This window comes from Strigops habroptila, chromosome 19 (assembly GCF_004027225.2).
Source record: "Strigops habroptila isolate Jane chromosome 19, bStrHab1.2.pri, whole genome shotgun sequence".
NCBI lineage: Eukaryota > Metazoa > Chordata > Aves > Psittaciformes > Psittacidae > Strigops > Strigops habroptila.
Window position 1 is genome coordinate 3,748,399 of NC_044295.2, and position 26,182 is coordinate 3,774,580.

The window sequence follows — 26,182 nt, forward strand, 5'->3', positions numbered from 1 at the left end:
GGAGCCGGGATCTGCCGCGGGGGCAGCCAGGGATTCCCATTGGATCAACCGGGATCGACCCGCGGGACCCGCCGCACCGCGCGCGCGCGCGGGCTCCTGCCTCCCTCCCGTCCCGATTGGTCAGCACCGCCTCCTGCCCCGCCCCCTGCGCAGCCAACCGCGGCGCCGGCACGTGGCGCTGTGGCTATGCCGCTCCCTTCTGATTGGTAACGGGGCGGGGCCCGTTGGGCCGAGCGGGTTTTGATTGGGTGAGGTGAACGGGGCCGTGGCCGGGGATTGGCTGAGGTGGGCGGAGAGGGGGGAGCGAGGCGGGGAAAGCGGAAGTGGAGCGGCAGCGGCAGCATGCAGGTGGGGACCGGGACCGGGACCGGGACCGGGACCGGGACCGGGACCGGGACCGGGACCGGGATCGGGATCGGGATCGGGACCGGCGGGGAGGGGGCCCCGGTCTCGGTGCAGCCCTGGCCGCGCTCCATCAGCCGCCGCCTCTCGCCTCCCCGCAGGTCTCTCCCCAGGACTACCAGAACGTGCCCATCGACATCCAGACCGGGAAGCTCCTGGGTACGAGCAGGGGCCGGGGGGGGGCCGCGCCGGGGGTCCCCGGAGGCTCCGGTCACTCGTGTTCTCGGTGCCGTGCTGGGTTGAACCAGCCCCGGCAGCAGCGGGGTGACACCCCCCCCGCCCCTTCCAGCCCTTCCCAGAGCTTGGGAAGGAGCTGGGGCTTTATCCCTGTGTTGGGGATGGGACACACGGGGGGTGCCCCGTCCTGGGGAGCCCCCCCAGGGCCTCTCTCCCTGCTGACCCCCTGCGCTGCAGACTGGCTGGTGGACAGGAGACACTGCAACCTGAAATGGCAGAGCCAGGTCCTGGCCATCCGCGAGAAGATCAACGCGGCCATCCAAGACATGCCGGAGAACCAGGAGATAAAGCAGCTGCTGGATGGGGCCTGTGAGCGCAGTGTGGGGCTGGGGGGTGCCGGGGGAGCCGGGGCGCAGCAGGGCACCAGCACCCTGCTCCCGAGGGTTTGGTTATGGAGGGGTCAGTGGCAATGGCCCCTGCTGGTCCCTGGGGAGAGGGTGTCCCTGACGGACACCTCAGTGACTGCATCCCTCTCTCCATCGCAGACCTGCACTACTTCCACTGCCTGAGGATCGTGGAGATCCTCAAGGGCACTGAGGCCTCCACCAAGAACCTCTTTGGGCGCTACTCGTCCCAGCGCATGAAAGTGAGCATGGGCCTGGGGGCATGGGGCTGGTGGGCTGGTGTTTCCGCATCCTTCCGCATCCATCCTTCTTCTTCCTCCTCAGGACTGGCAGGAGATCGTATCCCTCTATGAGAAGGAGAACACCTACCTGGGTGAGGCAGCTCCGGAGAGAGCCCTTTGGGGGGTGTCAGTGGGTGGCTTTCAGTTTCCAAACTGGGATGAAGATGGGGTGGGCAGGGAAAGGGGGCAGGATGTGCTGGGCTGCCAAATCCCACCATGGCGAGGGCCCCGGGCTGGCCCTGCTGCGTGGCTGGGAAAGCAGCCAAGGTGGCTGTGGCACCCCAGGGACCTCCTGGGTGTCTGACCCAGGCTCTGAGCCACTGTTTCCCCGCCGTGCAGCCGAGCTTGCCAGCCTCCTGGTGCGCAGCATCAGCTACGAGATCCCGTCGCTGCGGAAGCAGATCAGCCGGTGCCAGCAGGCGCAGCAGGACTTCATCCGCCGTGAGGAGGAATGTCAGCTGGGAGCAGCGGAGCTGCGGGAGCGCTTCTCCTCCTCCTGCAAGCAGTACGGCATCACCGTGAGTGACCCCGCTGCTGCCACCTCCCTCCCCACCGCAGCCCCAGCACCAGCGCTGCGCTCCTCAGGATGTCCCCGTGGAGCTGAGGGCGTAGGGTGACCCCGCAACACTCCATCTCCTTCCTGCTTGTGCAAGCAGAGGGTGAAGCCGCCGCAGGGAGGCTTTGGCTGCTTGTCTGCCTGCCCTGCTCTGTCCCCAGGGTGACAACGTGCGCCAGGAGCTGCTGGCCTTGGTGAAGGACCTGCCGTCGCTGCTGTGTGAGGTCGCAGCAGGAGCCAGCGCGCTCACCGAGGCCATCGAGCTGTACCAGGCCTGTGTGGAGTTTGTGTGCGAGAGGTGGGTTTGGGGGTGCAGGGACAGCCCCCTCCATGTCCCCTCCCCACGTGTGGGGGCTGCGGCTTGGGCTGGGGCTCACCCTGAGGGACCCCGGTGGGGTTTGGGGGTGCTGGGCACTATGTCCCCGTGGTGGCTGCCAGCCCTGCAGAGCTGGTGGTGCCTTTGCTGCGGTACGTGGGGAGAAGAGGCAACACCACCGTGTACGAGTGGAGGACGGGGCTGCAGCCGCTGCGCGTGGAGCGGCCGGAGCTGCAGGAGGTGCCAGAGCAGCCCAAGGAGGACACGGTACGTCCCAGCCGGGCCTTGGTGCTGGGGGGAGCCCCATCCAGCTCTGCCTGGAGCCCATTGGGGTCTCAGGGGGTCTCTTGTCCTTCTCCCCACAGATCGACTGGGGAGACTTCACGCTGGAGCCAGCCACGGTGGGTGATGGCGCTGCTGCCGATGGGGCAGCCCAGAGCGAGGAGATTGACTGGGGCATCACCATCCAGCCCAGTCCTCAGGTGTGTTCTGTGGTCCTGGGGTCTGGCCCTGCACCAGGGACCTGGGAGTGTCCCCAGCACCCCCTTCTCACATGGTGTCCTTCCTTTTGCAGCAGGATGATGGCATTGACTGGGGAGATGGGGAGAGCCAGGAGGCGCAGATCACGGTGGTGGAGGCCGGCACTGAGGGTGAGCGCGGCTGCAAAGGGACATGGAGGGTCCAAATGTAGAACCACACACTGGTTTGGGTTGAAGGGACCTTAAAGCTCATCCAGCTCCGACCCCTGCCACGGGCAGGGACACCTTCCACCAGAGCAGGTTGCTCCAAGCCCCTGTGTCCAACCTGGCCTTGAACACTGCCAGGGATGGGGCAGCCACAGCTTCTCTGGGCACCCTGTGCCAGCGCCTCAGCACCCTCACAGGGAAGAGCTTCTTCCTTCTGTCCAACCTGAACTTCCCCTGCTTAAGTTTAAACCCGTCACCCCTTGTCCTACCAGTGCCCCCCCAACTTCACTCCCCCTGCCGGACCCTGACCCCACTAAACAGTGCCATGGGGTGATGCTATGGGACAAGCTGGGGTGTGGGGTGTCTGAGCCATGGAGGTGTCTCCCCTGCTGCTTCCCTGCTCCTCCCCAGTGCCCGAGGGAGTTGCCTGTGGCCCCGATGCCCTGACGCTCCTGGAAAACACTGAGACCCGGAGCCAGTTCATCGATGAGCTCATGGAGGTGAGGACAATGCAGGAGCTGGGTAAGGGGCATCACGATGCCATAGTGGAGTGTCCCCCCTAATCCCTGTCCCCACAGCTGGAGCTGTTCCTGTCCCAGCGCCTGGAGGAGATGGAGGAAGAGGCCGACATCGTGGCCATGACCCAGTTCCAACTGGCCCCCGCTGTCCTCCAAGGCCAAACCAGCGCCCATGTGAGCTCCCTGCTGGCCACCACGCGGGCTCTGCTGGGCCAGCTCTGCACCCGCAGCATGCAGCACCTCTTCATGATCCTCGCATCGCCCAGGTCCTCAGCGGGGTGCAGGATCGGGGGGGAGTCATAGGAATGGGGCCGTAGGGCTCTGCGGGAGGTGTCCCACGGTGGGGCCGGGGGTGACGGGGCTGCCCCTGCAGGTACGTGGATCGTGTCAGTGAGCTGCTGCGGCAGAAGCTGAAGCAGGCGGAGCTGCTGCTGGCCAAGAAGGAGCTGATGGGCCAGAAGCGGCGGGAGGCCCTGGCGGAGCAGGGGGCCCTCGAGCCCAAGCTGGACCGGCTGATGGAGAGGACCAAGGAGCTGCAGAAGCTGGTGAGGGAGGGAGGGAAGGAGACTCCCCAGCGCCCCCCTTTGTCCCCCACAGCCCTTCATCCCTCTCTGCCTGTCTTGCAGATCGAAGCCGATGTCTCCAAGCGCTACCATGGGCGGCCAGTGAACCTGATGGGCATCTCCCTGTGAGAGAGGGGCATAGGGGGGTCCTGCTCTCCACCCCCGCCCCCCATTCACTGCCTCGGGGTGCTGGTGATGTGTCTATGGCCTCATTGAGGGGGTGGATGTTGCTGAATAAAGCCAGAACCCTTCTCCCACCCATTGCTCTGCACTTAGGTGGGGAGAGGAGCCCCTCGATCCCCTGGTTTTGGGTCTTGCTGAGGTTTGGGCTCTAGGGATGTGTGTGGCCGTCATTGGGGGGACCCCCAGCCCTTACTCAGGGGGTGATGGTGAAGAGGGGCGGTCGATTCAGTTCTAATTTCATAGCAGAGCGGTTGGTGCATGGTCCCGGCCCCCCCAGTGCCGGACAGTGAGTGATGGCCCCCGTTAATCACCCCCCACTGCCCACAGCCGGTGGGGGGGCACAGCCTGGCCACACTGGGCTGTACTGGGATATACTGGACCGTACTGGGATGTATTGGGCTGTACTGGGATATACTGGGCTGTACTGGGACGTATTGGGCTGTACTGGGATATACTGGGCTGGACAAGGCTGGACGCTCCTCCCACCCCCCAGCATCCTCTGGGCGGGGCCTGCCACACCTGATGACGTCACTCTTTGGCCACACCCCTCCTGACACACCATTGGTCCCCGTGCTTCTCTTATCCCACTCCCTCCCACTCTACAGGTGCTCATTGGTCAGGCTCTGCTGTGGGGCTGGACCCCCCCCATAGGGCAGGAGGGTCCCCCAGTGGGTCCCGTTGCTGCTGGGGCTCAGGGGTGCAGCCTTGGGGGGCCCCATTATGGGGCTGGGGCGGGTCTCCTGCCCCACTGGCCTCAAGAGAGCCATGGGGGCAAGATGTGGGCATCATCCCTCATCCCTCCCTGCATCCCTCCTTGCACCCCTTTGTCCCTCCCTCCATCCCTGCATCCTTTCCCGTATCCCTCCATCCCTCTCCCCTCCTCGCCCCCTCGCAGCCAAGTTTTGGGGTGCAGAAGCCGGGTCCAAGGTCTCCAGGGTCTCGACCAGCTCCTCTCACCCCACAAGCCCGCCCCCCCCCCCGGCCCCTCCTGCTCCGGGGCTCTAAATCCCCTCGTTAAAACAATCCAGAGCGGGGCACACGGGGACGGATGGATCAGGGCAGGGGGGACGGGGGCCGACAGCCTGGGGTGTCTTGGGGCCACCTCGGGGGTAATAGCGAGAAGAGTCAAGGCATCAGAAAGCCCTATTTTGGGCTCATCACACCCATGCATGTGATGAGCCTGAGGGGGGCTCAGGTGGGGGGTTTTGAGGGGGATTTGGGCTCATCGTGGGGCTGACCCCCCCTGAATGTCCCCAAACAGGGGCCCCCCTTCAGTGCGGATGCTGTGGTCACCCCCAGCCTGTTCATCCATCACGGTGACAGCCCAGGGAAGGGGTCCCCCCGCTCTGCACCCCAACCCCGCCACCACCCCCACCCCGGGGGCTTCCCTGCTCCCCCTCATCCCCTTTCTGTCCCCGTCCTCCCCCTGGCTGGGACACGACCCGGCTCCAAGGGGCCGGGCCATTGATCAAGTGGCTACTGGAACCACCCCTCGTCCTGCTAATGGAGCCCCTTCCCGGCCCCCCGCGCCCCAGCCTCGCTGTCCCTGGCCCCCCCCAGCACCTCCATAGCCCCGGCATCACCCCCATGGGCTCGGGGTTCCGAGTGGGGTGGAGATGGAGGGATCTGAGCACAGGGTGGGTGGGTTTGGGGGTCACTAGGTATGGGGTTTGCTAGGTTTGGAGTGATGAGGGTTTGGGGTGACAGGGGTTTGGGGGTGATGAGGGTTTGGGGTGACATGGGTTTGGGGGTCACTGGCTATGGGGTTTGCTAGGTTTGGGGTGACATTGATGTGGGGGGCTGAACCCCACACCACAGCAGGGATTTGGGGTGCAGGGTGACACAGATGTGAGCTGTCAGGATTTTGGGGTCTCACAGCCGTCGGGTCGGCGTGGGTTTGGGGTGGCCATGGGACTCCATAGGGCTGGCAGGGTGCTGTGGGATGACCAGCAGGGATGTGGGGGGTCACCCCATGTGCCGGAGCCCCCTTTGTCCCTGTGTCACTTGGGGGGCACCAGCCTCCATGAGGCCTTTGCACTCCTCCTCTTCCTCTTTGTTTTCTGCTCCCTCGCTGGGGGCTGCCCGGAATGGGGAGGGGGAACCCGGGGTCCCCACCCCAGTGGGAAGCTGTGGGGGGAGCATAATGGGGCAGCCCCCCCATCCCGGACACCCGTGGGGAGCCGTTGGGGGCTCGGGGTGGGTTTTGGGGTGGGTTTTGTGCCCCATCCAAGCCTCCAAGCCCCAGCCGGGGTCCCAAAGCTCTGGTTTGGGGACACCATCCACCAACGTCTGCCCGGGCACCCCCCAGACTCCCCCCCCCCCCGAAGCCCTCCCGAGCCCTCGAGAGCAGGGGGGTGGTCGTGGGAAGGGGGCGGCTTGTGGGGAAGACTTTGAGGTGTCACTCGTGGTTTGGGGGGCGCCACTTTGGGGTCCACATGGTGTGGGGTGACCGCAGGAGCGGCTGGGGTATGAGGGGGGGTGTCCCAAGGGAGACGTGTCCCTGTGATGGGCGGGGGATAGAACTGGGGGGTCCCCAAGGGGAGTTTGGGGGTTACAAGGGGGTGAGGTGTGATGGGGAGGGTCCGGGGGGGGGAGGTCCGGACGGGGGGGGTCCCTGGGCTGGGCGAGTGTTTGGGATCGGGGGGGGCTCCTGTGCGAGGGTTCCCGCGCTCCCCCCACTTCGCCGGCAGGTGGCGCTGCAGGACCACGGACACGCAGTCCCGGTAGGGGCGGGGCTAAGGTGGGGTTGGGCGTGGCCGTGCTCCATATAAGGAGCGTGCCCGGCGCGGGGCGGGGCTATGCAAAAGAGGCCTCCGCCCGCCGAGGGAGCGTCGGGCAATAGCCGCGCGGCGGCCGCGGCGTGAGGGAGCGTCGGGCAAGAGGCGGCGGTGAGGGCCAGCGGGGGGACCCCTTCCCTTCCACTTTTCGCCTTCCCCTTTCCCTTTTGCCTTTCCCTTTTCCCTTTCCTTTTCCCTTTCCCTTCTTTCCTTTTCCCTTCCCTTCCCCCTGACAGGACCCCACTGATCTGCAGTGGCTTCAAATGATGAACCCATAAAGAGTGGAATTCCCCAGGAAAACCCGTAAATGTCACTTTTGCCTCCAAAGGAAACACAAAGAGTAAAGGACCCCCCAGGTCCCGGCCGTGGTGGGTAACCCCTGGGACCCACCACCCCAACATGGCTGATGGAGGGAGGACATGGAACTGGGGAGGAAAAGTTTATTTGTGGCTGGCTCCGGCCGGAAGCGAGTGGGAATCACTAATAAAGTTCCCCTTCATTAGTGGTTCATTTTTTGCTTGATATTCTCAATGCTGGAGGCAGACAGGAGGCCTGGATGTGGCCAGGGCTGGATGGGGGGATGCCAGAGAAGGTCTGTGTCCTGCTGCCCAGCGCTGGGATCCCACCTTTCCAAAGAGCCGCTCTAAGGGGAGCTGTCATGCTCATAGGGATGGCACCGTGTTCTCCCTGAGGGGGCTGCAGGATCTGGAACGAGACCCCAGATGGGATGGGGTCAAGCTGACCATGGGTTCCCTTGGCTGGGAATGGCGGGGAGAGAGGGTGAGGAGGGTGCAGGAAGGCGGCGGGTGATGGAGTGGGATGGCCGCGCTCAGCCGCGGGCTCAGGCGCTTCATCACACCGGGGAGCACAGCGGCCGGTGGGGGGGTATGAGCGAGGCGGCACATGGAGGGACATGGACCCCCCCCATCGCTCCCCGCTCGGCAGCACCGGGATGTTTTGGTGCCGGTGGTGGCGGAAACCCGCTGGGAACGGGGCTGCGGAGTGAAGGGAGCGGGGCCGGAGGCACCGGGCTAAGAATAGCCCCGGGGAGGGGAAGCGCGGACAATGGTGTCAGCGGCGGTGCCCCCCCGCCGTGTGCCGGGGTCCGGGCGCGGGGGGGAGCCGCCGGGGCGGAGGGTGGCGCCACCGCGGTGCGTTACCGGGTTCGTTCTCTGGTTACGTTTCAACTGCTGATGAAACCGCAGCCGGGAGCGGAGGAGTCTTTGGACCTTCCCATGAGCTCGTAAAAGGCGCCTTCAAGAAGCTTTAGGGAGGAGGAGAAGAAGAAGGAGAAGGGACAAAGGAGCGGCCGGAGGAGGGAGCAGCCCCCGTCCTGGAGCAGGGGGACTTGGGGGGCTGCAGGAAGCCGCTGAATGTGGAGGGTTTGGGCAGTAAGTCACCCGGATCTTTATGGAGCTGTGTTATAAAACAGCCCTGAAGAGAAGGAAAAGGGCAGGAGGGGGGGGGGAGGCAGAGTTTGGTGCTGCTTGAGCTCTAGATCCTTAATTACACGAGTTCCAGGAGTGTAAAAGGAAACCAAAGTCCTGAACCCGAAGCCTTGAATGTTCTTTAAACTTCCATCCTGTTTAGTGACGACCTTAGAGCCAAAGCCGTTGCTTTACTTTGTTAGCGTGAAAGTGAGGCAGAGCAAAGACAAACCCACCCAACCTGTTGTGTGGAGAGTTCACCCGATGCCACCGTGTTTTTGCTGGCATTTCTTTCATTCCCAAACCTTCCACTTGCTTGTTTTTCTCCTCCTCCACCAGAAATGCTTTCTCTGAAGAAATACTTCACCGAAGGCCTCATCCAGTTCACCATCCTGCTCAGCTTGATCGGCGTGCACGTGGACGTGGACACCTACCTGAACTCACAGCTCCCCCTGCTCTGGGAGATCATCCTTGGCCAGAGCTCCGCTTACACCCAGACCCCGTTTCACAACCTGAGGAACACCTTGGATGGTTATGGCATCCACCCAAAGAGCATAGACTTGGACTATTACTTCACTGCTCGCAGGCTGCTCAACGAGGTGAGGGCCCTGGACAGGTTTCAGGTGCCCACCACCGAAGTCAGTGCCTGGTTGGTGCACAGAGACCCCAAAAGCTCCGTGTCTGGTGCTCAGCCCAGTGCTGGCATCGCCCTCGAGAATGGCAGCAGCCTCCAGGATGGGAGCAGCCCCGACAGGGAGCGGAGCTGAGCAAGGCTTTGGGGAAGAACTGGAAGATCTGGGAGCGGTGGCTGCCCCTGCGGATGGAGACCTGACCAAAGAGGTAGGCAGGACCCTCTGTTGCTGCTGGGAGGGTGGAAGGGAGCTTTGGGAGGGGTGTTGTTGCCCTTTGGTACCCACCTGAGCGAGCAGTATGATGCATGTTGTGTGTGTTTGTTGCTTGGGAGCAGCAGGTCCTCATTTGGGAATGGCGTGATACTACATGAGGATTCAGTTTAGGGGCTCCAGGGGTACACGTGGGGTGGGTTTTCTCTATTTCTTTTATTCTCAGACTGAAAGCAATAATGAAAGGAGGGGGGAAAGGGTCGGGGGCAGCGTTTTGCCCTGTGCACGTGGCTTTGTGTTGCGAAAGCGATAGAACAAGGCTGGGAAATAAACAGGGGCGTTGGGTAACAGCCTCCTCCCGCGGCCAGGCGGGTGGTTGGGTTACTGGGCTCTGGAGCTCCTCCAGTGCCCGTGTTTATGGCTGGGTTTTCATCACACATGGGTGGGGAGAGGTGAACTGCAAAGAGCTTCCTGCCTTTAGTTATCACCTCTCCTGCCTGAGCACAACCTCTCGGGGGCCGTGGGGCCGTCCTGCCCCCCAAGGACCTGCTGCTCTTGGCCCTTCCTGGCACCGCTCTCTTTGTCTCACTGGGGGGGACCTTCGCGCCCATTCACCGCCTCGTGTCTTGTCAGTTGTGTCTCAGAGGAGCTGCTGCGGGGTCCGGCCATGGGCAGAGCCAGCTCCGGATGTGCCTCCGCTGTTCCCCTGCAGCGAGCGGCTGGTTGGGCTCTCATATGTGGTTCCTGCGCAGCAGCAGGCAGGGATGGCATGTGGGGAGCGGTGTGAATGCATGCATGCTGCAGGGACAGAGGTGACGGCTGTTCCGGGTCTGGTTTTGAGGGATGAGCATTGTAGGAAGCAGGGATGGAGCCTCAGTTATCCCAGCTCCGGTGGCATTCCAGCAAACCCTGCTGTGGGCGTGCAGCTGTCGACCTTGGAGGTGTCAGCGGGGGGAGATCACTTGGAGGGCTGCAGAACCCAAGGCAAATGTTCACACATTCAGCTTCTTCCCTGATAATTGAGAGACGTGATTCCCTAGCTTGGGAATGGGGATTCCCTGGCTTGGGAACAGGGCTTCCCAGGCCGACACAGCTGGGAAGAGAAGGGATGTGGGAATGACGCAGGGCCCGAGGTGCCCGCGTGCCTCCAAGACAACCGCTGCCTCTTTGGCACTACCTCTCCTGCGCAGCCCTCGGCTTCCAGCCGCTCGCCCTCGCACACAAACCCCGAGCAGCAGAGGGGGGAAGCTGCCACCAGCCAGAGGCAGGCACAAGGGATGGACAGAGCCACACTGCCCGGGTACCCCCCCAGGGCCCTGCGCTGCTGCTCACCCTCAAAGCCCTTCCTGAAAGCAGAAGGGCTCTGTTTAAAAGCAGGTCTCTCACTGGAGTCCAGACACCTCTTTCTTCCTGCTGTTTGAAAACCAACATGAAGAAACACAGGCACTGGGTGGTGCAGAAAGCTTGACACGGCCTCCTGCTTAGCAGGTAGATACCTCATCTGAGGGACAGGGGGACCCACAGCATCTCTGCACAGCCGGGGACCCCGAGCCTGCAGCAGGACTCAAACACACAGGTCATGTCTGTGTTTGTTCAGGTTCTTGCAGGGAGCAGATGGAGGGTTCCCTCCTGTCCCAGCGGCTCAGCTGCCTCTCCAAGTACAGAGAACCCTGACTGGCTGCAGGGGGGCAGCCAGCCCCAAGGAGATGCCTGATTAATTCCCCAGCAGGCAGCAAGCACTGTGAAGCCCTGATGGGCATGAGGAATGGCAGAACCCATTCATGCTGTGAGGACGAAGGCAGGATGCACAGAAAGCCTGAGCTTTGAAAGCCTCCAAAGGCTCCTCTCTCCCCTGAGATTAAAGGAGGAAAGCAGCCGAAGACCTTTGTAATTCTCAGCTTAAGTTCTTCTGAGAGACTCAAGCTCTTTCCTTGGCCACAGCCAGGACAGGTCACCCTCCTGGTGGGCAGCACAGGAGGCTGCTGGTGCCAGCCCAGGATGTCCAGCTCCGATGGCCTGACCCCCAGGAATGCAGGGCTGGGGGACACGTGCTCAACTGCCCTCCCTTAAGTTACCGTGGCAAGGCTGGGGCAGGGAAACTCCAAACCATGCAGGGGGCTCCGGAAAGCCTGGCAGCTCCTCTGCTTGCTCCTGCCTTACCTGCCCTGCAGGTCCCCCCCGGCAGCAGCGCGGGGCGGCTCTCCTCCTCCTGCACCCAGCCGCAGTTGGACATGGCGCAGTGCAGGATGGCTTCTGTCACCGTCTGCGGGCCCTGGCCTTGCACACACGCCTCTGTCTCCGGCACTGAGAGCTGGCTCTGCAGGAAGAGGTGCAGGCGGCTGTCGGAGAGGAGCACCACGTTCTGCACCACCCTGTGCACACAGAGAGGAGGGTGAGGGAGGCAGGAGCACCGGGGGGTGCCCACACCGCCAAAGGGACCCAGCGACAGCTCTGCTGCCACCTCCCAGCCAGCATCTTCAAAGGCAGACTGGAGCAGTGTGTCCCGTCCCTCCATCCAGCCTTCACTAATGCTTCACTCACTTCTGGCACCGATGTGCTTCTGTCCCTGAAATCCTTGGGGCTCCACTCCAGAACTGAAAAGGAGCCTTCAAGGGGAAGCGGGTACAGCCAAACAAGGAAATGAAAAGGCAGCCGTGCAGGAAACCAAACCAGACCCTGTATCATTACTTGGGATGTTTTGCATTTCAGATGGGCTTCTCAGAAAATTACTACTTCCACAGCGGATTCCTCTAGACCCGAGGCAGTGCAGGACCAGTATAAAAGCCGTCCCAGCCCTTGACTCTCTCATCCACTCCGCTCACCTTCTTTTCCTTCAGCAGTAAGTGAGTTGGAAGCTCTGTGCTGTGCTGGGGCTTGGGGTGGCCTGTCCTGGGAGGGGAAGTGGGGAGAGGGACTGGGTTTGGGCTGAGGGGACTCTTGGGCTCTTGGCTTGGAAAGAGCTGTTTTGGGCCTTTGGGTCTCTGCCAAAGGGGCGTGTAGCGCTCCCTGCACAGCCCCCAGCTCCCTGCCCACCACATGCCTGAGCTGCCTCATGGTGACGGACAGGCTGCTCCTCCTGCTTCCAGAGCAGGTCATTCCTCCAGGTGTGTCTCAGCTGATCGGGGCTGTCCGAGCGCAGGGCTGGGAGCTGCTTCTCATGGGAGAGGGAAGGGGAGAGAAGGGCTCCCACAGAGAGAGGCTGGGACTGAGCTGAGGTGGCTCCTGGGCTTGGAGCTGGGCAGCGTGTGCTGGGCCAGGAGGTGCCTTGGCTTGCCCATGGTTGGGTGCAGAGCTGCTGCTCACGTGTCCCATCATCTGCTTGCCCCTGCCCTGTCTCCAGGTGAAGCTCTACCATCGAGCCATGTCCTGCTGCAACCCGTGCGTGCCCTGCCAGCCCTGCGGCCCGACCCCACTGGCCAACAGCTGCAATGAGCCCTGTGTCAGGCAGTGCCAGAGCTCCACCGTCGTCATTGAGCCTTCCCCCGTGGTGGTGACCCTGCCCGGCCCCATCCTCAGCTCCTTCCCACAGAACACCGTTGTGGGCTCCTCCACCTCCGCTGCTGTTGGCAGCATCCTCAGCTGTGAGGGAGTGCCCATCAACTCCGGGGGCTTTGACCTCTCCTGCATCACCAACCGCTACTGCTGCAGACCCTGCTAAAGCTGCTGCAGATGCCCTGTAGAAGGAGACCCAGGAACCCAGGAGATGGTACCGGACTGAGCATGAACATCCTGGCCACTGCTCTCAGAGGCACTGGGCATCCGTGGCTCCATCTGCAGAGGAAGGCAGGAGGAGCCATGCCTGGGCAGTCTGAAAATGTGGCCCTTGTCTAACTTGCCTGTTCTCTCCCTCTCTTTTTCCTCTCTCTTTTTTCTCTGTTGTCTTCTGCTGCCTGGGCTGTAATGACCTGCTAAGCCCCATCTGAGGAGAGACCTGCTGCCTCTCTTCCTCTCAGGGGCAGGCAGACTCCCGGTGCAAACTCCAGCCTGGCCAAGTGCCATAGATCTCCCTGCACCATAGCCCCAGTCAGAGGAACTCCTTTCCCTCTTTCAACTCATTAAAGTTCTGCTGCATCCCAGCCTTGGCTTCTGTGTGATCCTTCTGTCTCTGGATGTTCTCCCCAGCTGCCAGAGGGAACGGCATTGCTTTCGGGAGCTCTTGCAGGCAAAAAGGAGAGCCATTGGCATTCCCAGAGGAAGGGAAGGGTGAGGCATGGGCACTGGGCTCCTTTCAAGACACTGACCCTTGCAGCTGAGGAAGATGTCCCTGGCTCCTGTAGGGCCAGCAATCATCAACTTGCTCCATCCCTGTGCGCAAATGCCCTCCTCAGCCTTTGAGAAAGGGATGTGTAGTCTTGTTCGCTCTTCCACCCGCCTTGCTCACCACACATCTCCCATCCTTTGCCACATGCCTTCTGCAGCAAGGATAGCTCCCGGTTTTGCCAGAGCATCAGGAGTCCCCTTGTCCCCCTCCAGTGCTGGCAGCCCCACCACCCAAGTGCCCTGCTCCTCCCCAGCCTGACCCCGTGTGTCACCAGCCTCTGCCCGTCCCAACAAGGTGCTGGGAAAACCTGGCCCGTCTCACGCTCTCCACTCTACAACGTGCCCGGGGAGCTCCCAGAAGTGGGAGCTGAAGCTGCCAGCTCCTGAGTTCTCCTGAGTTCTCCTCCCTCTGCCAGGACAAAGCCTTCTCCAAACCTCAGCCCAAAGGGTGGAACAAAACACTCCGAGGGCTGCCCGGGATCCCACACCTCTGCCCCAGGGAGCCTTTCTACTCCCATCGCCTAGTAGTTAAAGCATTTGCTTGGCCAAACCAAGGGAATCAAGCAGCCACCTCTGCTGGGCCCCAGGCTCCCCAGTGCCAGAGCCAGGTCTTCCCGTGCCGGGAGCCTCCTGCTGGTGCAGCGAGGACACGGCTCGACCCTTCAAAGGGTCCCTCTTGGTCCCAAGGGTCCTCGCAGGCACTCGCAGCTTGTGAACTGCTGCCTCTTGTAAAACTCCAGGCCAGGCTGCCCAAGGGGAGCACTTACACAGGCAAGTAGGAACCTACAGGCATTCCAGAGCTGGAACAGCAGTGCTCAGGCAGGAGGAGACAGAGGAGGTGGCGAGGACAGAACCATCACAAGCCATCCCCAGCAGGGCAAAAGGCTCCCTGGTGAACTGCTGTGGCCACCCAGCCACAGCCAGAGACGGGACAGCATCTCTGCAGAGCACGCACCCATGCTGCGCAGTGCTGCTTTTCTTCTGTGTCACAACGTATTGGGCTGTTATATATAGGTCTTACCTTTCTTTGCATTCTTCTTCTCTCCCTCTCCCTTTCCCCCTCCCTCTCTGTCTCTTTCTTCACAGCCATTCATTTTTCCCAGGACAGGGCCCTCACATTGCACACTGCTGCCAACAGGATGGAGGTCAAAGATTGCAGAATGGTGTTCTCTGGGAAGAAGCTGAGGATGGGGCTAGGCAGGGTCATCACCACAGGGGAAGGCTCAATGATGACGGTGGAGCTCTGGCACTGCCCGACACGGGGCTCATTGGAGCTGTTGGGCCGTCGGGTTCTCTGCAGGGCTGGCAGAGCAGCCACTGGTCGTAGCAGGACATGTCTGTGGGCAAGAATTGTACTTGAGAGAGAAGGCAGGTGAAAGCAGAGCATGGGGTTGGATGAGGAGCAGCCTGTCAATCCGCAATGAGTGATCCAAGATACCCACTGTGTGGGGAGGCAGAGGCTATACAGCGAAGCATTTGTAATTCCTTGCCTTCAGATCTCAAGGACCCTGCAAAGAGCATCCAGGCCCAAGAAGGCTTCTGTCTAGTCCAGAGCTCAGAATCCACTTAATGGAATCCTCAGTCTCCCTTCGTACTAGACCTTTTATCCACTTCCCCCTTCCATTATAGGCAGCCCCACACCTCATCACAGGATTGAGCTGAGCTGTTTATTCAGGCAAGACCACACCCTGGAGGAAGAGAGCTCCCAAAACTCCTGTTCCACAAGCAGGAAAAGGGGAGTGAAGTAGATGAGAGAGTTAAGAACCGTCCTGGTCCTGCACTGCTCCAGGCCTAGAGAAATCCTTTGTGGAAGTAATAATTTTCTGAAAGGCTCATATGAGTTGCAAAACATGCCAGCTAATGATATGCCTGTGTTTGAGATTCCTGCATCATTATCTTTTAATTTCTATATTTATACCATGTTCACTCCCACATGGATATTTACTTCGAGGGCTGATGAGAATTCCAAGAATTTCCATGGCAGAACTATGTCATTGCTATCGTAAGGTGGGTCCAAAGTGCTGGAGGGTTACCTTGCAGGCTGGAGGCATTGTTTTGGGGCACTCCTATGGGGTTGTTTTCAGCCCAGTTGGCAGGGAAGGCCAAGCTCCTTCCAACCCTGCAATCCTTGACCAGCCATCCTCCTAGGTGTAAGGACAGCTCTGTTCAGCCTGGAGAAGAGAAGCTGCATGAAGACCTCAGAGCAGCTTCCAGTGTCTGAGGGGGGCTACAAGGATGCTGGAGAGGGACTCTTCATCAGGGACCATAGCGACAGGACAAGGGGTGATGGGTTCAAACTGAAACAGAGGAAGTTCAGGTTAGATACAAGGAAGAAGTTCTTCCCTGTGAGGGTGCTGAGGCGCTGACACGTGTTGCCCAGAGAAGTGGTAAATGCTCCATCCCTGGCAGTGTTCAAGGCCAGGTTGGACAGAGCCTTTGGCAACATGGTCTATAGTGAGGTATCCATGCCAGTGGCAGGGGGTTGAAACTGGATGATCTTAAGGTTCTTTCCAACTCAAATCAGTCTGTGATTCTATAAGAGGTGCACCGGTGAGGACGAAAAAACCACGTGAGGGAATTCATCAGAGTCTGGGCCTGAGGCCCAAGGGATGCAGGTCTTCTCTACAGCGGCATGGGACTGCAAATTCCTGAGAGGTCCCCACTTGCCCCCATTGCTCTGTTGGACAGGACTGGTACCCTGCTTCCTGTCAATGCCTCTGGGGCCTGAGTCAGCCTGGTTGTATCTGTTACCTGAACAAGGACCTTTCTAGTGCAAGTGGGATAATACATAAAGGGGGATGCAATAACCAAACGCACAAGGAGATACAAACCTGATAGACAAGCAGTAACAATAACCAAGCCTAAAAGTCTCCCATAGCTAGTTGATGAGCCCTTAAGAAAATATAGGCATAGCTTTGGAGAAGGGCCACCTGGACTTTGCAACTGATAAGAAGGGGAAAATGAGATGAATGTGAGGATTTGGGAAACTCAAGGAGAGCCTATGGGACTAGCAAAAAAATACCATTTGCTGCTGCCCTGTTTATCTCTTTATTTTGCTAAGGACAGGAACGTCGATAGGGCTAAAGGCCATGTGCTTTGCCCTGGCATTGATGCCCTCACTGTGCTGGGGGAGCTGTCTAATTGAGAGGATGAGGGAATACACCTCCCTCTTCTCATCTGGAACTGATGTGTGGTGGTGTTTTACAGGCTCCTGGTGTCCTTGTTCACCCTTTTGTGAGCTGTTTAATTAACTGTACTAATTAACCTTCTTGGCTTCATGTCGAGTTTGTGGAACCCAGTGTTATCCTGCTGTCAGAGGAGACAACTTCTGGGTGAAGCAAGAGTGAAACATGCCCTGAGGTGGTGAGTCCCTGGGTGTCGGAGTGCGTGGAACGATTTGGGTAAGTGCCTGGAGTGGTTATCACCTCCTGTAGCTGCAGTGTTACACTGGAAGAGGCTAGCAACCCTGGTAAATTGACATGCCACCTGATAGAGGGGTGCCGTGCCTACCCTACTGAAAACCAGCAGGTTTTAGCACTGTACTGGGGCTTGACCTGTGCCTGTCAGGCTGGGGCTGGGCATGGGGTGGCCCTACAGTTCCCTCAAGTCTGCTGTGACCTCCGGCTTCTTCGCAGACCTCTTTGCCCTGGACTGTCCTCCTGTCCTTCCCTGCATCTACTTTCATCCCACCTTTCCTCAAGCAAACTCATCAGTCTCTTCTTCATCCATTTCTCCCTGTTTCTGTCCTTTCCTCTGTGTCTCTCTATATGATGCTGACATCCTCTGGGAGCTCTTCTTCTTGTCGTCTTTAATAGTTCCTGACTGCTTCTGCAGGATTTGTCTGGGGAAACAGCAGGCAGGGCTGGGCAGAAGGCAGGTTTTGAGGTTATTCTTTGTCTCCTTGGCAGTGGCTGTGGGCAGAGCTAAGGTACAGCAGGAGCTAATGGCACAGACCACTGAGGGCACCAGCATCAGCATCAACTGCTCACACCCCAACACACAGTGATACAAGTTCATCCTCTGCTACTGTCAGCTCCCAGGCTGAAGCCATGAACCCCTTGTGAGTGGTCACAAAGGGTCCAAAGAGCTGCTGGAACCATCAGGGCGGCTGGTGGTAGTGGCAGTGTTAGATCAAAAAGACCCATCTGACATGTTGCTGTTGCTTTAAAAAAAAAAAAAGAAGTGGTTCCTTGTTCGGTTTCTTTGCAAACAAGCTCAGATACACGATCCTCCTATTTCATAATCTGTTGTGTTCACAGGCAGTGGGGACTCCACTTTGTGACTGGAACCAGTACTAACTTGTGAACTACCTCAGCCCTGCATGCCTGGCTCTGAAGGACTGTATGAAGTACCTATCCCATCTATCTGTGCCTCTGTGTGCTAGCCATGGACCCTAGATCAGGTGATGGAGGGGAGGGGAAGGCAGAGATGAGGCTGTCCCTAGGTATTATTATCTCCTTATCTCCACTCCTGCCACCCTTTGGAGCCACCCTCTACTTGAACGCGCTACAGGGCCAGTGCTCCAGGCCCATCTGGGAAGAGATAGAGCAAGGCTTCAAGGACTGATGGTCATTTGCTGTGGAGTAGTCAGAAATGTTTTCCTCAGCTCCAAGGGACATAGCGCAGAAGATAACCCAGAGCAGTGAGCCCTACCCCCTCTTCCTCTGACAATGAGGAAAGGTCATCGTTTGCAACCAATATAAATCATCTCCAGGAAGCCATTTTTTCCCCTGACCAGAGTGGAAGAGTGGCCACAGACGGAAGGAGGACTCGGAGGCCCAGGCTTGGATGCAGCACAACTTTAATGAGCCTAAAGAAGAAAAGGAGGTGGCTCACAGGGAGCAGCAGGGGCAGCCAGGAAGATGTGGTGGAGCTTTCTGCAGGGTGTCCGTCTGCCCGTCCCACACAGAGAGGGAGGGAGGGAGGCCAAGAGGTCCCCACTGGGCTGGCGAAGGAGGTGGAGACAGGAAAGGAATAGAGAGGGCAGTGGGAGAAGGAAACAGCGCCGCGAAGCTCTATCTCCTGTCCAGATCCATGTTGTGAGGTCTTGGAGGTTCCTGCTTGAGGACGCAGCCAACAGCTTTAGCAGGGTCTGCGGCAGTAGCGGTTGGTGATGCAGGAGAGGTCAAAGCCCCCGGAGTTGATGGGCACTCCCTCACAGCTGAGGATGCTGCCAACGGCAGCGGAGGTGGAGGAGCCCACAACAGTGTTCTGCGGGAAGGAGCTGAGGATGGGGCCGGGCAGGGTCACCACCACGGGGGAAGGCTCAATGACAACGGTGGAGCTCTGGCACTGCCTGACACAGGGCTCATTGCAGCTGTTGGCCAGCGGGGTCGGGCCGCAGGGCTGGCAGGGCACGCACGGGTTGCAGCAGGACATGGCTCGCTGGTAGAGCTTCACCTGGAGACAGGGCAGGGGCAAGCAGATGATGGGACACGTGAGCAGCAGCTCTGCACCCAACCATGGGCAAGCCAAGGCACCTCCTGGCCCAGCACACGCTGCCAAGCTCCAAGCCCAGGAGCCACCTCAGCTCAGTCCCAGCCTCTCTCTGCGGGAGCCCTTCTCTCCCCTTCCCTCTCCCATGAGAAGCAGCTCCCAGCCCTGCGCTCGGACAGCCCCGATCAGCTGAGACACACTGGAGGAATGACCTGCTCTGGAAGCAGGAGGAGAAGAGGCTTCACACTCACCTGATTCCCAGGAGAAGGAGGCGAGAGAAGTGGATGGAGAGCAGAGACTTGGGCTGCCTTTTATAGTCGTCCTGCAGTGCCTCAGGCCCAGAGGCACCTTTGTGGTAGCAATAATTTCCTGACAAGCTCATGGCAAATGCAAACCCTCCCAGGTAATGGCATGGGCCGTGTCCTGGTTTCCGGCACTGCTGCCTTTTCATTTCCCGGCGTATGGCACATGCTTTCCCATAGGAAGGCTTCTGTAACTGCCGGGATGAGAGGCCCAAGGGTTTCCGGGGCTGAAGCACGTCAGCGCAGCAGAAGCGTCAGATCAAGGGCTGGTGGCATCCCGTGCAGGCAGGGGATGTGCTCCTGGCTAATTCCTGTGGGCTTGGTTGTGGCCAAGTTGTCGGGAAATGGGCATTGCTCTTGAGCTTCTGCTCACGTGCCCAAAGACCCCACATGAGAGGACACGGCACATCCTTTCCTCTTGTTCCCCTCATCTCTCTCTTGAGGGAAGCCCATTGTTGCATTCAGACGGGCTTCTGCTGGGAGGCTTGCACCCTACTGTGGCACTATCAGTACTCCCAGGACAGCTGTGCTGGGCTCCTTTGCCTCATCCCCTCTGTGTGCAGTCTCTGTGGGTCCTTGGGAACACCAGGAGCATGTGACCAGCAGCGTGACCAGCAGGTCAAAGGAGGTGATCCTGCCCCTCTTCTCTGCTCTTGTGAGACCTCACTTGCAGCACTGTGTGCAGTTCTGGTGCGCTCAACATAAAAAGGACATGGAGATGTTGGAGCGAGTCCAGAGGAGGCCACGAGGATGATAAAAGGGCTGGAACACCTCCCATATGAAGACAGGCAGAGAAAGTTGGGGCTGTTCAGCCTGGAGAAGAGAAGGCTGCGTGGACACCTCATAGCAGCCTTCCAGCATCTGAAGGGGGTCTATAAGGGTGCTGGGGAGGGACTCTTCCTTAGGGACTGTAGTGGTAGGACAAGGGGTAATGGCTTCAAACTTCAACAGGGGAAGTTTAGATTAGATATAAGGAAAAAGTTCTTTACTGTGAGGGTGGTGAAGCACTGGAATGGGTTGCCCAGGGAGGTTGTGGATGCTCCATCCCTGGCGGTGTTCAAGGCCAGGTTGGACAGAACCTTGTGCCACATGGTTTAGTGCGAGGTGTCCCTGCCCATGGCAGGGGGGTTGGAACTAGATGATCTTAAGGTCATTTCCAACCCTTACTATTATATGGTTCTATGATTCTATGTATGGGGCCTGGTCCTTCCCCAGAGTACCCGAGTGCTGTTTTGCCAGGGTGGTCCCAGCATCTCCTCAGCAGAGTGCCCTGTTGTACAGTTTTGCTTGGTTCCAAGCAAAAGCTGAAAGTCCAGTGCTTGGCTCCACCCTGAGTTACAGCTCCAGCTGTGAGGTGTCTGTGCCTGTATCTGGACATAGACCCCTCTGATCTCTGTTTGTACCCTGGCATGTGGGTGACTTCCCACTTTACCTGGGACCTTCCTCATCTCTATGAACACTCCTTGTGATCGCTGGAACTACTGAACCCCGATTACTATCCTGAGACCTCATCCTGACCTTGACACCCTGAGGAGTCACCTTCCTAGATAGACCTCAAACATATGCAAGACAAGAGCCTGAGCCAGAACATGAGCAGGACTCAAGGATGCCCCATGGGGATCCAAGTCCCCTGAACAGCCTCTGCTGATCCTGATCCAGCACCCACCGCCATGCCCTCGTACGTGTCAAAGATGACCATAACGTTGGAGAACCAAGTCTATGAGGAAAGACTGAAGGAATTAGGTCTTTGCTCTGTGGACAAAAGAAGGCTTGGGTGAGGTCCTTTGTGGGCTGCAGGATGGATATGTGCTCCACCATGGTCCTCCATGCACTGCAGTGGCACAGCATGGATCACCATGCTCTTCACCAGGGGCTGCAGGGCAATCTCTGCTCCAGCACCTCAGCACCTCCTCCTTCTTGACTGACCTTGGTGTCTGCAGACTTGTTTGTCTCACATATTCTCACTCACTCCTCTCTCCCTTCTACTCTGGAGCAGCAGTTTTTAGATCTCCTTAAACGTGTTATTACAAAAGGCCTGGCCGTGTTGCTGATTGATTGTCTCAGCTTTGACCAGCAGTGGGTCTGTTTTGGAGCCGACTACATCTGACACAAGGAGAGCTTCTGGCATCTTCTCACAGACACCAGCCCTGCAGGGCCCTCCACTGTCTAAACCTTGCTGCCATGATTTAGAGCGTTGCCTGGGGCTGAACACCAAGGTCTAAAGAGAAATTATGAGGTATAATTAAAAAGCAAATCTAGATGTCGCCATTAGTACTGAAGACACAAGTTAGTTGCTTAGTGAAGATGAACATGTGAAACACACCATGAGAGCCTCCTGGGGGTGCTGGCTTCACAGGGAGTGGGGACTCCATTGCAGAGCCTGAGTTGACTGATACCAGTCCTAAGGGGTGGGTTACCCCAGCCCTGCATGCCTGGAGAGAGCTGGGCCCTGCCAGGTGCCGAAGGACTGTCTGAGGTAGGATCTCATCTGCCTGTGCCCATGTGTGCTGGGCATGTAGGGGTAGTGTGCTGGGTGATGTAGGCGAGGGGAAGGCAGAGGCTGTGGGCTGTTCCTGGGCAGTGTTGCCACCCCCTGCCCACTCCTGCCACCTCTTGGAGCCATGCGCTCATGATGGCCATAGCTGGTGGAGAAGCCAGGGATGTCTTTTTGTGAATTTCAAGGGGAAGCAGCCTGGAAGAGTTCCTCTAGAAGGAAGGAGGACTCGGAGGCCCAGGCTTGAATGCAGCACAACTTTAATGAGTCTAAAGAAGAAAAGGAGGTGACTCACAGGGAGCACTATTACGATGTGGTGGAGCTCCTGCAGGGTGTCCATCTGCCCTGTCCCACACAGAGAGGGAGGGAGGGAGGCCAAGAGGTCCCCACTGGGCTGGTGTGGGAGGTGGAGACAGGAAAGGAATAGAGAGGGCAGTGGGAGAAGGAAACAGTGCCGCAAAGCTCTATCTCCTGTCCAGATCCATGTTGTGAGGTCTTGGAGGTTCCTGCTTGAGGACGCAGCCAACAGCTTTAGCAGGGTCTGCGGCAGTAGCGGTTGGTGATGCAGGAGAGGTCAAAGCCCCCGGAGTTGATGGGCACTCCCTCACAGCTGAGGATGCTGCCAACGGCAGCGGAGGTGGAGGAGCCCACAACAGTGTTCTGCGGGAAGGAGCTGAGGATGGGGCCGGGCAGGGTCACCACCACGGGGGAAGGCTCAATGACGACGGTGGAGCTCTGGCACTGCCTGACACAGGGCTCATTGCAGCTGTTGGCCAGCGGGGTCGGGCCGCAGGGCTGGCAGGGCACGCACGGGTTGCAGCAGGACATGGCTCGATGGTAGAGCTTCACCTGGAGACAGGGCAGGGGCAAGCAGATGATGGGACACGTGAGCAGCAGCTCTGCACCCAACCATGGGCAAGCCAAGGCACCTCCTGGCCCAGCACACGCTGCCCAGCTCCAAGCCCAGGAGCCACCTCAGCTCAGTCCCAGCCTCTCTCTGTGGGAGCCCTTCTCTCCCCTTCCCTCTCCCATGAGAAGCAGCTCCCAGCCCTGTGCTCGGACAGCCCCGATCAGCTGAGACACACCTGGAGGAATGACCTGCTCTGGAAGCAGGAGGAGAAGAGGCTTCACACTCACCTGATTCCCAGGAGGAGGCGAGAGAAGTGGATGGAGAGCAGAGACTCGGGCTGCCTTTTATAGTCGTCCTGCAGTGCCTCAGGCCCAGAGGCACCTTTGTGGTAGCAATAATTTCCTGACAAGCTCATGGCAAATGCAAACCCTCCCAGGTAATGGCATGGGCCGTGTCCCGGTTTCCGGCACTGCTGCCTTTTCATTTCCCAGCGTATGGCACATGCTTTCCCATAGGAGGGCTTCTGTAAGTGCCGGGATGAGAGGCCCAAGGGTTTCCGGGGCTGAAGCACGTCAGCGCAGCAGAAGCGTCAGATCAAGGGCTGGTGGCATCCCGTGCAGGCAGGGGATGTGCTCCTGGCTAATTCCTGTGGGCTTGGTTGTGGCCAAGTTGTCGGGAAATGGGCATTGCCCTTGAGCTTCTGCTCACGTGCCCAAAGACCCCACATGAGAGGACACGGCACATCCTTTCCTCTTGTTCCCCTCATCTCTCTCTTGAGGGAAGCCCATTGTTGCATTCAGACGGGCTTCTGCTGGGAGGCTTGCACCCTACTGTGGCACTATCAGTACTCCCAGGACAACTGTGCTGGGCTCCTTTGCCTCATCCCCTCTGTGTGCAGTCTCTGTGGGTCCTTGGGAACACCAGGAGCATGTGACCAGCAGCGTGACCAGCAGGTCAAAGGAGGTGATCCTGCCCCTCTTCTCTGCTCTTGTGAGACCTCACTTGCAGCACTGTGTGCAGTTCTGGTGCGCTCAACATAAAAAGGACATGGAGATGTTGGAGCGAGTCCAGAGGAGGCCACGAGGATGATAAAAGGGCTGGAACACCTCCCATATGAAGACAGGCAGAGAAAGTTGGGGCTGTTCAGCCTGGAGAAGAGAAGGCTGCGTGGACACCTCATAGCAGCCTTCCAGCATCTGAAGGGGGTCTATAAGGGTGCTGGGGAGGGACTCTTCCTTAGGGACTGTAGTGGTAGGACAAGGGGTAATGGCTTCAAACTTCAACAGGGGAAGTTTAGATTAGATATAAGGAAAAAGTTCTTTACTGTGAGGGTGGTGAAGCACTGGAATGGGTTGCCCAGGGAGGTTGTGGATGCTCCATCCCTGGCGGTGTTCAAGGCCAGGCTGGACAGAACCTTGGGCCACATGGTTTAGTGCGAGGTGTCCCTGCCCATGGCAGGGGGGTTGGAACTAGATGATCTTAAGGTCATTTCCAACCCTTACTATTATATGGTTCTATGATTCTATGTATGGGGCCTGGTCCTTCCCCAGAGTACCCGAGTGCTGTTTTGCCAGGGTGGTCCCAGCATCTCCTCAGCAGAGTGCCCTGTTGTACAGTTTTGCATGGTTCCAAGCAAAAGCTGAAAGTCCAGTGCTTGGCTCCACCCTGAGTTACAGCTCCAGCTGTGAGGTGTCTGTGCCTGTATCTGGACATAGACCCCTCTGATCTCTGTTTGTACCCTGGCATGTGGGTGACTTCCCACTTTACCTGGGACCTTCCTCATCTCTATGAACACTCCTTGTGATCGCTGGAACTACTGAACCCCGATTACTATCCTGAGACCTCATCCTGACCTTGACACCCTGAGGAGCCACCTTCCTAGATAGACCTCAAACATATGCAAGACAAGAGCCTGAGCCAGAACACGAGCAGGACTCAAGGATGCCCCATGGGGATCCAAGTCCCCTGATCAGCCTCTGCTGATCCTGATCCAGCACCCACCGCCATGCCCTCGTACGTGTCAAAGATGACCATAACGTTGGAGAACCAAGTCTATGAGGAAAGACTGAAGGAATTAGGTCTTTGCTCTGTGGACAAAAGAAGGCTTGGGTGAGGTCCTTTGTGGGCTGCAGGATGGATATGTGCTCCACCATGGTCCTCCATGCACTGCAGTGGCACAGCATGGATCACCATGCTCTTCACCAGGGGCTGCAGGGCAATCTCTGCTCCAGCACCTCAGCAGCTTCTCCTTCTTGACTGACCTTGGTGTCTGCAGACTTGTTTGTCTCACATATTCTCACTCACTCCTCTCTCCCTTCTACTCTGGAGCAGCAGTTTTTAGATCTCCTTAAACGTGTTATTACAAAAGGCCTGGCCGTGTTGCTGATTGATTGTCTCAGCTTTGACCAGCAGTGGGTCTGTTTTGGAGCCGACTACATCTGACACAAGGAGAGCTTCTGGCATCTTCTCACAGACACCAGCCCTGCAGGGCCCTCCACTGTCTAAACCTTGCTGCCATGATTTAGAGCGTTGCCTGGGGCTGAACACCAAGGTCTAAAGAGAAATTATGAGGTATAATTAAAAAGCAAATCTAGATGTCGCCATTAGTACTGAAGACACAAGTTAGTTGCTTAGTGAAGATGAACATGTGAAACACACCATGAGAGCCTCCTGGGGGTGCTGGCTTCACAGGGAGTGGGGACTCCATTGCAGAGCCTGAGTTGACTGATACCAGTCCTAAGGGGTGGGTTACCCCAGCCCTGCATGCCTGGAGAGAGCTGGGCCCTGCCAGGTGCCGAAGGACTGTCTGAGGTAGGATCTCATCTGCCTGTGCCCATGTGTGCTGGGCATGTAGGGGTAGTGTGCTGGGTGATGTAGGCGAGGGGAAGGCAGAGGCTGTGGGCTGTTCCTGGGCAGTGTTGCCACCCCCTGCCCACTCCTGCCACCTCTTGGAGCCATGTGCTCATGATGGCCATAGCTGGTGGAGAAGCCAGGGATGTCTTTTTGTGAATTTCAAGGGGAAGCAGCCTGGAAGAGTTCCTGTAGAAGGAAGGAGGACTCGGAGGCCTAGGCTTGGATGCAGCACAAGTTTAATGAGTCTAAAGAAGAAAAGGAGGTGACTCACAGGGAGCACCAGGAAGATGTGGTGGAGCTCCTGCAGGGTGTCCATCTGCCTGTCCCACACAGAGAGGGAGGGAGGGAGGCCAAGAGGTCCCCACTGGGCTGGTGAGGGAGGTGGAGACAGGAAAGGAATAGAGAGGGAAGTGGGAGAAGGAAACAGTGCCGCAAAGCTCTATCTCCTGTCCAGATCCATGTTGTGAGGTCTTGGAGGTTCCTGCCCGAGGACGCAGCCAACAGCTTTAGCAGGGTCTGCGGCAGTAGCGGTTGGTGATGCAGGAGAGGTCAAAGCCCCCGGAGTTGATGGGCACTCCCTCACAGCTGAGGATGCTGCCAACGGCAGCGGAGGTGGAGGAGCCCACAACAGTGTTCTGCGGGAAGGAGCTGAGGATGGGGCCGGGCAGGGTCACCACCACGGGGGAAGGCTCAATGACGACGGTGGAGCTCTGGCACTGCCTGACACAGGGCTCATTGCAGCTGTTGGCCAGCGGGGTCGGGCCGCAGGGCTGGCAGGGCACGCACGGGTTGCAGCAGGACATGGCTCGCTGGTAGAGCTTCACCTGGAGACAGGGCAGGGGCAAGCAGATGATG

General features: G+C 58.8%; 5 protein-coding genes across 8 annotated transcripts; 2 read left to right on the plus strand and 3 right to left on the minus strand.

Moving 5' to 3' along the window:
• The first annotated feature begins 296 nt into the window (after nucleotides 1–296).
• CDK5RAP3 (CDK5 regulatory subunit associated protein 3) lies at nucleotides 297–4,164 on the plus strand. Its single transcript, XM_030509004.1, has 14 exons — nucleotides 297–348; nucleotides 504–561; nucleotides 817–948; nucleotides 1,125–1,225; nucleotides 1,308–1,356; nucleotides 1,604–1,782; nucleotides 1,982–2,118; nucleotides 2,259–2,403; nucleotides 2,502–2,618; nucleotides 2,711–2,786; nucleotides 3,234–3,322; nucleotides 3,401–3,606; nucleotides 3,714–3,885; nucleotides 3,967–4,164. Exons 1-14 carry the CDS (start codon nucleotides 343–345, stop codon nucleotides 4,030–4,032), a joined length of 1,533 nt encoding a protein of 510 aa, XP_030364864.1. The 5' UTR covers nucleotides 297–342; the 3' UTR covers nucleotides 4,033–4,164.
• Nucleotides 4,165–8,035: 3,871 nt separating this feature from the next.
• LOC115617934 (feather keratin Cos1-1/Cos1-3/Cos2-1) lies at nucleotides 8,036–15,271 on the plus strand. 4 transcript variants are annotated; one of them, XR_003994704.1, is made up of 4 exons: nucleotides 8,036–8,254; nucleotides 8,630–9,130; nucleotides 11,842–11,971; nucleotides 15,022–15,271. XR_003994704.1 is itself a non-coding variant. In XM_030509010.1 (3 exons), exon 2 carries the CDS (start codon nucleotides 8,632–8,634, stop codon nucleotides 9,055–9,057), a length of 426 nt encoding a protein of 141 aa, XP_030364870.1. In that variant the 5' UTR covers nucleotides 8,036–8,254; nucleotides 8,630–8,631; the 3' UTR covers nucleotides 9,058–9,130; nucleotides 10,510–10,600. The 4 variants fall into 4 exon arrangements, 2 of the variants coding, with proteins under 2 accessions (XP_030364870.1, XP_030364871.1); XR_003994703.1 differs by lacking the exon at nucleotides 15,022–15,271 and adding an exon at nucleotides 12,473–13,208 and having other exon boundaries at nucleotides 11,842–11,975; XM_030509010.1 differs by lacking the exons at nucleotides 11,842–11,971; nucleotides 15,022–15,271 and adding an exon at nucleotides 10,510–10,600.
• A 3,142-nt stretch (nucleotides 15,272–18,413) lies between these two features.
• On the minus strand, nucleotides 18,414–18,824 carry LOC115617835 (feather keratin Cos1-1/Cos1-3/Cos2-1-like). Its single transcript, XM_030508808.1, has one exon. It carries the CDS (start codon nucleotides 18,769–18,771, stop codon nucleotides 18,475–18,477), a length of 297 nt encoding a protein of 98 aa, XP_030364668.1. The 5' UTR covers nucleotides 18,772–18,824; the 3' UTR covers nucleotides 18,414–18,474.
• Nucleotides 18,825–22,147: 3,323 nt separating this feature from the next.
• On the minus strand, nucleotides 22,148–22,670 carry LOC115617846 (feather keratin Cos1-1/Cos1-3/Cos2-1-like). Its single transcript, XM_030508822.1, has one exon. The coding sequence runs from the start codon at nucleotides 22,450–22,452 to the stop codon at nucleotides 22,156–22,158; it is 297 nt and encodes a 98-aa protein (XP_030364682.1). The 5' UTR covers nucleotides 22,453–22,670; the 3' UTR covers nucleotides 22,148–22,155.
• A 3,102-nt stretch (nucleotides 22,671–25,772) lies between these two features.
• LOC115617848 (feather keratin Cos1-1/Cos1-3/Cos2-1-like) lies at nucleotides 25,773–26,160 on the minus strand. The gene has a single exon (XM_030508824.1). It carries the CDS (start codon nucleotides 26,128–26,130, stop codon nucleotides 25,834–25,836), a length of 297 nt encoding a protein of 98 aa, XP_030364684.1. The 5' UTR covers nucleotides 26,131–26,160; the 3' UTR covers nucleotides 25,773–25,833.
• Between the last annotated feature and the right edge of the window lie 22 nt (nucleotides 26,161–26,182).

What these genes read in the sequence shown, in the direction of transcription:
- LOC115617846 (XM_030508822.1), bottom strand. Translation starts at nt 22,452, where the DNA reads ATGTCCTGCTGCAACCCGTGCGTGCCCTGCCAGCCCTGCGGCCCGACC.
- LOC115617934 (XM_030509010.1), top strand. Translation starts at nt 8,632, where the DNA reads ATGCTTTCTCTGAAGAAATACTTCACCGAAGGCCTCATCCAGTTCACC.
- CDK5RAP3 (XM_030509004.1), top strand. An exon ending in GAAGGAGAACACCTACCTGG is followed by an intron (nt 1,357 to 1,603) that starts GTGAGGCAGCTC and finishes CCCGCCGTGCAG; the next exon opens with CCGAGCTTGCCAGCCTCCTG. An exon ending in CCATCCAGCCCAGTCCTCAG is followed by an intron (nt 2,619 to 2,710) that starts GTGTGTTCTGTG and finishes TTCCTTTTGCAG; the next exon opens with CAGGATGATGGCATTGACTG.
- LOC115617848 (XM_030508824.1), bottom strand. Translation starts at nt 26,130, where the DNA reads ATGTCCTGCTGCAACCCGTGCGTGCCCTGCCAGCCCTGCGGCCCGACC.
- LOC115617835 (XM_030508808.1), bottom strand. Translation starts at nt 18,771, where the DNA reads ATGTCCTGCTGCAACCCGTGCGTGCCCTGCCAGCCCTGCGGCCCGACC.